The following is a 10,264-nucleotide window of genomic DNA, read 5'->3' on the forward strand; positions in this document are numbered from 1 at the left end:
TCTTACCGTTGGGTCTCCCCCGCCGTCTCCATATAAACACCGCTCTCTTCCACTCAACAACCACTCAAAATCAAAATCCTCCAACCTCCATCTCTCTCTCTCTCTCTCTCTCTCTCTCTCTCTCTCTCTCTGTGCTATGGCTGACACTGCAGTTGCCGAAGTGCCCACAAGGAAGGCAAGGACCAATCGAAGGGCGCTCAAGGACAAAAACCCATCTGGAAATGAAGCCAATATCCAGGCCGGCAAGGTCTCCGAGCCTGATCCCAGCCCGATCCAAGCGGTATCTCAACTCGACCTGGCAAAGGAGAACCATGAGAGCCTCTCTCAGCCTCGCGCATCCCCCAAGAAATCGAAATCGAAGGCCGCAGCCTCCAAGAAACAGTCCAAGGAGACCCAATCGTCTTTCGAGAAAGATCTGCAAGAAATGCAAGAGAAGCTTCAGGAAATGAGGCTTGAGAAGGAGAAGACTGAAGAGCTGTTGAAGGAGAAAGATGAGATCTTGAAGCTCAAGGAGGAAGAGCTTGAAACCAAGGGCCGAGAGCAAGACAAGCTTCAGATGGAGTTGAAGAAGCTGCAGAAGCTGAAGGAGTTCAAACCCACCATGGTGTGTATTTCTCGATCCCCTTTCGTTTCTTCCTTTCTGTGTTTACTGTTCTTGTGTTGTGTAGTTGCTGAGAAAATGTATTCAAGATTTGAAATGTGGTTTGATTATTCTTGATTTAGGGTTCTTATATGTTGTTTGGGTATTTTTTGAAAAAAATTAAAACCTCGATTCTTGATTTAGGTTCTTAGGGTTTTCTTTGTCGATCCCCTTTATTTTTCTTCAATTTTATCTTTATTTTCTCCTGGACTCTTTTGTTGCATGAGACTCTGGCTGGTTTCTGAGAGAATGGGCAAAACATTAAAAACCTGAAATTTGGTTTGATGATCCTTGATTTTGGGTTTTTCGTTTGTTTGGTTACTGGTAAATTGTGAGAAGATGTGCAAGCTTCATAAGGGTTCTTGATTTATAGGTTCTTAGGTGTTTGATCAAATTAATGCTATAATCTTGAAATGGGATTTGACACAATTGTTATTATATCCTTGTCAGGCATTCCCAATTGTTCAATCACTGAACGACAAGAAAAAGAAGGGGTGTCCTGAAAAGAAAAGGCCAGCCCCTCCTTATGTCCTGTGGTGCAAAGATCAATGGAATGAGGTAAAGAGATAGAGTATAATTTGGTTCTGGGGATTTGAATGTGAAACAGTTTCTAAATTCTCTTTTGGGATTTTGATGCAGATCAAGAAGGAGAACCCTGAGGCAGAGTTCAAAGAAATCTCAAACATTTTGGGGGCCAAGTGGAAGAACGTCACTGCTGAAGAGAAAAAGCCTTATGAAGAGAGGTACCAGGCTGAGAAGGAAGCTTATTTGCAAGTGACAGCAAAAGAGAAGCGCGAGAGTGAAGCAATGCATCTATTGGAGGAGGAGCACAAGCAGAAGACAGCTATGGAGTTGCTTGAACAATACCTGCAGTTCAAACAAGAAGCAGAGAAAGACAACAAGAAAACCAAGTAAAACTCTCTCTCTCTCTCTCTCTCTCTCTCTCTCTCTCTGTGTCTGTCTTTCTATCTAGGAGACTATAGAATTGATAATTTTACTTATTTTGGATTTACAGGAAAGAAAAGGATCCATTGAAACCCAAGCAACCGATGTCAGCATTTTTCCTATTCACAAATGAGAGGCGAGCAGCTCTGGTTGCAGAGAGCAAAACTGTCCCTGAGGTAATTCAAAATCACCATCCGGATTTGAAAAAGCTTCATCCATATTTACTTATTTGATCTCTTTTAATTTGTCAACTTTGGGACTATTTTGTAGATTGCAAAGATCACAGGTGAAGAATGGAAAAACATGACAGAGAAACAAAAACGTCCATATGAAGAGGTAGCAAGCACATAAAAGCTTTTTCCTTCTCTTGTGTGATGTTATTTTCCCTGCGCCAGCTAACATAATAAGTTCATGGGTTTCTTCGAAACTTGCAGATGGCAAAGAAGAACAAGGAGAAGTATATGCAAGAGATGGAGGTTTACAAACAGACAAAGGAAGAGGAAGCTTCCAGTCTTAAAAGGGAAGAGGAAGAGCTGATGAAACTGCAAAAGCATGAAGCCTTGCAGCTGCTTAAGAAGAAGGAGAAGACAGAAAACATCATTAAGGTTTGCTAGTCAAATTGTTCACTGATTATTATTGTTTCTGTCACATGTTTTTTTTCTTTTTCTAAATGATTACTAATCAAGTTGTACAATAAACAGAAAACAAAGGAGGATCAGAAGAAGAAGAAGGAAGAAAAGAAAAATGCTGATGATCCCAACAAGCCCAAGAAGCCTGCCTCCTCATACATCTTGTTCAGGTAAAAAAAACTCACTCAGTAAATGTTGCAAAACCCTGTAAAACAGAAAAATAGCTGATTTGTGGTTTTCTTTTGAATACTGTAGCAAGGAGGCAAGAAAGAGTCTACTGGAGGAGAGACCAGGGACCAACAGCTCCACCATCACTGCACTGATTTCAGTGAAATGGAAGGTGGGTTTCCCTCTCTTTCATTCAAAATTGCATTTGGTAACATTTTTCTTCGATTGATTAATTAAACTCATCCTTTTTCTGCTGTTGGGGGTTGTATAGGAATTGAGTGAAGAAGAGAGGAAGCCTTGGAATGACAAGGCTGCTGAAGCAATGGAGGCATACAAGAAGGAACTAGAAGAATACAACAAAGGTGTTGCTGCTTCTGCTGCTGCAACCTCTCTCTGTTGATTCTCATTCATTCATGCTCAAGTGTTTTTTGAGCACATGTAGGTCATGTCCATCAGTTTGATGGCCTTAGGCGCCCTAATCTGACTTTGATCTCTCTACTCTTTTTTTAATTTTCAACTTTGATGTTAACTTTTAGTCTTTGCAACAATGAATGAATGGCCCCATCTGTTTTTTTCAATGAAGTATTATTGGCTATTGACATTTATTAACACTGAACGACTTCACACCAACAACAACAATGCAAGTGGGTTTTGTTTGAAAGTGCCTTGCTTGCCAAAAAGGATTTAGGTTTCACACCAACTACAACGCCGCAAGTGCCTTGCTTTCCAAAAACGAACAAACAGTGACCAAAACGCGCCGTTTAAGATACTTTCTTTTGCTGGGTTGCAAACAAAATAGATAATTTATTCCTTCACACCAACGTGTGCGCAAAAGGAAGAGACCAAATCGACCCCCCTCTCCCAACTTGCAACGAAAACAGACAAAGCAGAAGGGGACATTTCTGTAAAGTCAGGTAGTGAGAGAGAGGCTTACTTAGAATAACTGGAATAAGTTAAAACCGTTCCTGTATGTAACCACCTATTTGTGTTTGTGTTTTCCCCTCGGGCGGCAAATGTTCTCTCCGCACCCCGCGCACTTTAGCCCTTAGTTTACTCCTCCAGAGCGGAAGAACCTAAAAAACTAAGCCTAAAGCTCAGTCCTCACTAACCTGCGCACCCCTGCACCACCAACACCCTCCTCTCTCGGCGGCTCTCACCAAATGATGCCGGAGCCTCCGAACCCGGCACCGTTCCTCGAGACCAGCCGTGACGAAGACGCCGGCGCAGTCTTCGTCCTCCAATCAAAAGGTCGCACATTTTTCAAATTCCTTCTAATTTTGTTTTTGTTTTCGTCCAGTTTTATTAATTTATCTGGTTTATTATGTATGCGTTAAGTAATATTATTTATTAATTATTATACAGGGCAGTGGTGGCATGCGGGGTTCCATCTGACGACGGCGATAGTGGGGCCCACACTACTGACGCTGCCGTACGCGTTCCGAGGCCTCGGGTGGGGCCCAGGGTTCCTGTGCTTGACCACCATGGGCGTCGTCACCTTCTACTCCTACTACCTCATGTCCAAGGTGCTCGACCACTGCGAGAAGGCTGGCCGCCGCCACATCCGATTCCGTGAACTCGCCGCCGATGTCTTAGGTAACTCTGAGCAAAAACTCTAACACGACGTCGTTTGGTAAAATGGTTGGTAATTCGGTAAATGTTGGTTGCCCAAAAAAAAACTAATCAACTAACCACCACATGTTTTTGCTTTCCTCTTACTTCTTGAATTTTTTGAATTTCTTTTGAATTTTGCATGTTTTTGTTTTATTTTTCTTTTGTTGCGCGAATTTTTTTTAAATGAAATCGAAACGGTCGTGTTTGCGTCCTTTTGGGGCGGCGGCAGACTCGTTTACACGTTTTGCTCCGGTTGTTTCTCTGGTGCTCTTCTCTTTGAGCTTTGACTTCTCCATCCGACGACGTTGAAGTACACGTGGCTCTTGCCCACAAAACGTGTGGGGTGTGTGAATGTAGTGGGATTGTGACACGTGTATTCAATTGCAAATTGAGTCAATTCGGGTCGGGTCGGGTTTGACCTGGTCGTCCAGAACCCGGCCTAGGCTCTTACGCCGGTAGGGAAGTTTGAAAACTTGAAACCACTACCAATCTTTGATCTTTTATTTTTTTGTTGCAGCTGGGAATTTATTCTGTTTGTTAAACGTTAGTCTGAAATTGGTGCAGAAATTGGATTTGATTAATACAAAAAAGGCTACATTGTTTATTAGTGGTGCTCTGTGTCTGTCCTGCTTGAATTAGAAATGTGGAATCTTTAATTGTATTAACTGCAAGTGTGTGGGGCGTTTTGGTTTTGTTTACAGGGTCAGGATGGATGTTTTATTTTGTGATATTCATTCAAACGGCCATAAACACTGGGGTTGGAATTGGAGCAATTTTGCTGGCTGGAGAATGCCTTAAGGTATGGTATCATTATTATCTCATCAGCACATGAGCTTCCAAAAGTATCAATAGGAAATTGGTTTATTGTGAACTGATTCCTATTTTAGTAACCTTGCATTATCTTGATTGTCTTTTTTTTTTTTTTTGGCAAGATTATGTATTCAGAACTTTCTCCCAATGGATCTCTGAAATTGTACCACTTCATAGCCATGGTTACAGTGGTAATGATAGTCATCTCTCAGCTTCCAACTTTCCACTCCCTCAGGCACATCAACTTTGGTTCGCTGCTTCTCAGCTTGGGCTACTCATTCCTGGTTGTTGGTGCTTGTATTTATGCAGGTACTGAATCCTTCAACATCCCTTCAGCATCATCATTTATATATATGCCACTCGTGCATAGAATTGCATGTATATCTTGCTTGCAACTTTCCGCTCTTGTATCTTACTCTTGTATCGTACTCATGCATCATCAAAACAGAAAGAAAATAACTTGATTCTTCTGGACGAGTTAGAGCAACAAATTGTTCCCTGGTGCCAAAACTAGCATTGTGTCATTGACAACTCTTACCCCTCCGAATTAGGAATCGGAATTGAATTTGTATGACATGCATCATGCATGTTAGCGTGGGCTTCTATTGTTAATAAATACTCAAGGGAATGCCCTTTGTAATCCTCGAGAAGGGGTTCGACGATTATCAAGTTTCTAAGTAAAGCAGTTAGACTTGGAGCTTTCAATTGTCAACAGTAATGACAGTATATTTTTCACTAAAGGGACCAGATAACCAGTTGAGTTATTGGATCATGAAATTTATTTATCTATTTTAAGAAAGCAAGTCCTAATCCTGTGGTAAACATTTCTTTTTTTCCTATAGGTACGTCTAAGAATGCCCCTGCGAGGGACTATTCCTTAGAATCTTCGAATTCAGCAAAGCTGTTTAATGCCTTCACTTCCATCTCCATAATTGCTGCTATCTTCGGGAACGGAATTCTTCCTGAAATACAAGTAACTACAGCCTCTTTGGAACTTTCTATTAGTTGCAAAATTCCAAGCTTTCCCATGCTAGTTGGCACATCCATTACATGATCTGGTTGATTTAACTAGAATGCTTGGGAACATGTGTCTTAGTGTGAAAATCATAAACATCTAAAAATTAGGTCAAGCAATCACTTGTTTGACATATTCTTTTTTATTTAATTCTATCATGTGCCCATGGATCAATGCAGGCAACTTTGGCGCCACCAGCTACTGGAAAGATGGTAAAAGGTCTTGTCATGTGTTACACAGTAATTTTCATTACTTTCTACTCAACTGCAGTGTCCGGGTACTGGGTGTTTGGGAACAAAGCTAGTTCAAACATTATACAGAGCCTAATGCCAGATGAGGGACCTTCTCTGGCTCCAACTTGGGTTCTTGCAGTTACTGTGATCTTCGTACTCCTTCAGCTTTTAGCCATTGGCCTGGTAAGCTTACTCATGCACTTTTCATACCAAGTTGAAAATTACAGTCTATAACAGGAGGGGAAAATTACTACAATGGTGGAGGGAAAACATTTCTGTACAGTTGTCTGATTTTTCAAGCCTATTTAAAATTGCATTTGAGGTGATCTTTCTCCAATATGACGCAGGTTTATTCTCAAGTTGCTTATGAGATCATGGAAAAGAAATCAGCTGATGTCAATCAAGGAATGTTTTCAAAAAGGAATCTCATTCCTCGAATAATTCTCCGTTCCCTGTACATGATGCTCTGCGGTTTTTTTGCAGCAATGCTTCCATTTTTCGGAGACATAAGCGGTGTGGTTGGAGCTGTCGGCTTCATCCCTTTAGATTTCATCCTGCCAATGCTTCTCTACAACAAGACCTATAAGCCTCCAAAATCAACCTTCATTTATTGGATCAACATATCTATAATGATCGTGTTCACAGGCGCCGGACTTTTGGGCACATTTTCGTCTGTAAGGAAACTGGTTCTTGATGCCAGCAAATTTAAGCTTTTTAGTGATGATGTGGTTGATTAAAAGCTTGTACATAAAACCACACAGCAGCCTTTGCTTGTGAAATGTACAATCTAATTAACCCCCTTTGCCAGGGAGAAACTGTACCGTTTAGTGCCCTTGTAATTTCCTAATTAAGCTGATTTGCAATTTTCTCAAATATAAGCTTAAACTAAACAAATTATGAGTATATATTCAAATCTGAGAGATTATGTTTGATCAAATAGTAGTTGCTGACAAATCTCAGTTTGGTGTGATGTATTGTGCAAGCAAACCTGTCTAGTTTCTAGAACTTGGACCAAGTTTTATTTTATTTATTTTAATCATGTAGGATATGAATATCTCAATTTAATATTAATTAAAAGCGTGGTTTTTCATAATTGATCCTTTCACATTGAGTCATTGACGTGAGATTTTTGGAAGAGGGTTTAATTATGTGACTTTGTGCCTTGCTGTACTAATGTGTCCCTTAATTTAGGTGGACTCTCAAAGGCACATTCCCATTGATTAATTTAAGCCTTATTGACCCAACTACATAGAAAATATTTATACCAAAATGAAAATTGGGATACAATTGCACGCCGTAGTCACGTGATCTGTACATTTCCTTTATATTAGAGGAAATCAAACCCTATACCTAAACAATTTTGATAAATAAGCACTTGAAGGATATGATGACACCCTTTCATGTTATGTACCATATTAAATAATTGAACAAATTCGATCTGAAATCTTAGACAAAAAGTCTAAGCAACATGCCCATCAACAATTAATATAAAACAAAGACGCATAGAAAGGGAATAAATATATATATTTACAATAACATATTATTATACCTGCTTCTGCTGATTTGTATGAAACCAAAATAATGGAAAAGTAGTCACTCGCTTCCATTACCTGCAATTCCTAATAATTATTTTAAAACTAAAAATTATTTTTATCCGGATTCGTCGAACTTAATATTCAAAGAGTAAAACTATGGGATCAATGGTTTTTTTTTTTTTTTCCGTCACAACTAGATGTTTAAACGATTTTTAATTTATTTATATTTTAAAATTTTGAGATCGAGAAAACTGGATTATGACCATATATCTCCTGAAAAGAGAAAGACTGGTCGTTGTTTAGTTATCTCTCCTTTTTGTTTTGTATTGTTTTCTGTTTCTTGTTTGGTGATAATAAGATAAGACAGGAAAAGTCAAAGGTTACTCTGTCTCTCTCTCTCTCTCTCTCTCTCTTTTTCAACGAGCCGAGGGCTTAATAAATGGAAAGCTTTGGAAAGCTTGGACACGGCAAAGGCCTGAAAGTAAAGTTATGGTCCAAATATGTAGGCCGTGAACACTCTGCAATTTGCAAAGCAGGGTAGCTGCCACCTCCACCTCCACCTCCCTCTTTTTAGTTTTATGTCATCATAACTCATAACTAACGCGTTTCAATATTCACCAACCATTTTTCAAACCCAAACTTCTACATATACACATCTACAAAACTTCTCGAGCTTCCAAGCAACACCACCTCTCTCTCTCTCTCTCTCTCTCTCTCTCTCTCTCTCTCATATTAAGAAAGTAATGGAGGTCGGTGCTTATACCTCAAGCGGCAAAGAGCACTTATCCTCAAATCCGCGCAGACGCTCACAGCAAGAGTTCGACTCTCATCCTGCCATTCCAATGAACCAAAAGAAATCACAAGAACACAAGGCACATCAATATAAAGTGATGAAAGTCGGAGAAGCTTATAACGCAAGTGGCAAATATCACCTGTTACCCTCAAACCCTCGTCGTCGTTCACTGCAAGAGTTCGACTCCCGTCCAACCCCGAATCAAAAGAAAGATCAACAACACGATGAAAATCAATCTAAAGCCTTGGTTCTCAACAAGTCCAGGCCGGTGTGGGATTGTGGCAGCTCACTCTACGACTCGGTAGAGCTCGACTCGTTCAAGCGCCAAATCGACTCGGCCATATCATGCAGAACCATGTCAATGCCTCATCTGTCTGATCGCCGAGTTCTTCCCCCTGCTCCTCCTCCTTCACGGCCAGCCATAACAGCCTCCAACAAAAAACCCTCGTCAAACAAGCTCTCTCGCTCGATTCAGAAGCTTCTGAGGTCCGTGTTCAAGCCAAATAAATCAAGCAACAGCAACAACAAGAACAACAATTCTGGTGTCGTTTTTAGAGTACCAGATCATCCGCAGGCCAACATCAAGGACGGGTTTTTTGTTGTGTACGACAAGACAGGTGCACTTACGACAATTCCTGAGGTGGCTCCTCATGAGTTTAATTTCGGTGGTCTCTCCCCGGAGATTGGGGCGTTGGTCGGGAAGACAACCTCGGAGCGATTTACAGCTACTAGTACTTCTAATATTGGTATTTCATGTGCTTAATTAATGAATATATAGTTTAATTATTATATAATTAGCTATAAAATAATACTAATTTTTGCATATATATTATAAATATTTAATATGGCCTTTACAATTAATGTGTTATGATCGATGCTATTAATTAATTATTTATATTATCATGTTTCTTTGGGTTTATAACTTTGACAAGTTCATCCGTTTGTATTATTGACTGCTTTATATGGTCAATGCGTATATGTGCCTTGGTCAATTGCATGGCTTCGATCTAGGGTTAAATATATTATTTAACCCCCACATTTTAGGCTGCTTGTTCTTTGTCCAATACTCTTACGATTGTCGCCTCAAATCCATCACACAAATTTTCTTTCTGATAGATTTTTATTTTTTTTGTGAGAATTTTATTTGTATTGTTATGGTTTGGTTTTTTTAAACTTTATCTTTTTTTTGATTATTTTGAATTTGTAATTTTAGTTGAAATGTTTATGTCAAAGTTTTTTCGATCTTGCGTGATTGTTAATAGATGCGTATCAGATTGTCTTAATTTTGATGTTAAACCGCTCGGTTATTGTAATGGCCCTTTGTGGCTAATTTGTATTAGCTCTCTTTGGCTATTGATTTTTTAACTAAATTATTAATGCAATTTTAAAATTTCTCAGGAAAAAAAAAACAAAAACAAAAGACAATGTCTAGATATAGTTTAATCATCCGGTAATTAAGCTACAATAACAGTAGCTAGCATCACTACCATGACACAAGTACTATGCATGGGTTTAGTAGGGAATAAATAAATAAATAAAATTGGCAAATAAAAATCATATAATATATCCATGATATTTTACAGAATTGTACTTCAGTAAGAAATAGTAACTAGACAAAACCTATTTGCCAAATATCATACTGGAAGAAATTGACGATAGAGATGCAGTGGGTGAAATGTATCTATCGAGTTTCGAGTGTATCTTTATCATCATTAGTGATGAAAGCGGTTTGAATACTTGTGCTTATTCAATTAAGGACCTAATCAGAGGATGATGATGGTAATAAAAATATAATAGTAACAAATATTAATAATTTAGTACTGGAATTTATTATCGAGAATGAAATGGGGTAACAATAGTGGGACAACGTGATATAACTCGTATA

General features: G+C 39.1%; 3 protein-coding genes across 3 annotated transcripts; all 3 read left to right on the forward strand.

The window, feature by feature from the left end:
• LOC18776798 (high mobility group B protein 6) lies at positions 62–2,987 on the forward strand. The gene is made up of 9 exons (XM_007209871.2): positions 62–604; positions 1,091–1,198; positions 1,280–1,551; positions 1,656–1,761; positions 1,856–1,921; positions 2,020–2,190; positions 2,287–2,384; positions 2,470–2,554; positions 2,654–2,987. Exons 1-9 carry the CDS (start codon positions 137–139, stop codon positions 2,780–2,782), a joined length of 1,503 nt encoding a protein of 500 aa, XP_007209933.1. The 5' UTR covers positions 62–136; the 3' UTR covers positions 2,783–2,987.
• Positions 3,221–6,988, forward strand: LOC18776760 (probable GABA transporter 2). The gene is made up of 7 exons (XM_007211122.2): positions 3,221–3,630; positions 3,745–3,975; positions 4,695–4,792; positions 4,926–5,112; positions 5,646–5,776; positions 5,998–6,234; positions 6,399–6,988. The coding sequence occupies exons 1-7, from the start codon at positions 3,543–3,545 to the stop codon at positions 6,786–6,788; spliced, it is 1,362 nt and encodes a 453-aa protein (XP_007211184.1). The 5' UTR covers positions 3,221–3,542; the 3' UTR covers positions 6,789–6,988.
• LOC18777992 lies at positions 8,051–9,371 on the forward strand. Its single transcript, XM_020564142.1, has one exon. The coding sequence runs from the start codon at positions 8,330–8,332 to the stop codon at positions 9,140–9,142; it is 813 nt and encodes a 270-aa protein (XP_020419731.1). The 5' UTR covers positions 8,051–8,329; the 3' UTR covers positions 9,143–9,371.

The sequence above is a fragment of the Prunus persica genome, chromosome G5 (assembly GCF_000346465.2).
Source record: "Prunus persica cultivar Lovell chromosome G5, Prunus_persica_NCBIv2, whole genome shotgun sequence".
NCBI lineage: Eukaryota > Viridiplantae > Streptophyta > Magnoliopsida > Rosales > Rosaceae > Prunus > Prunus persica.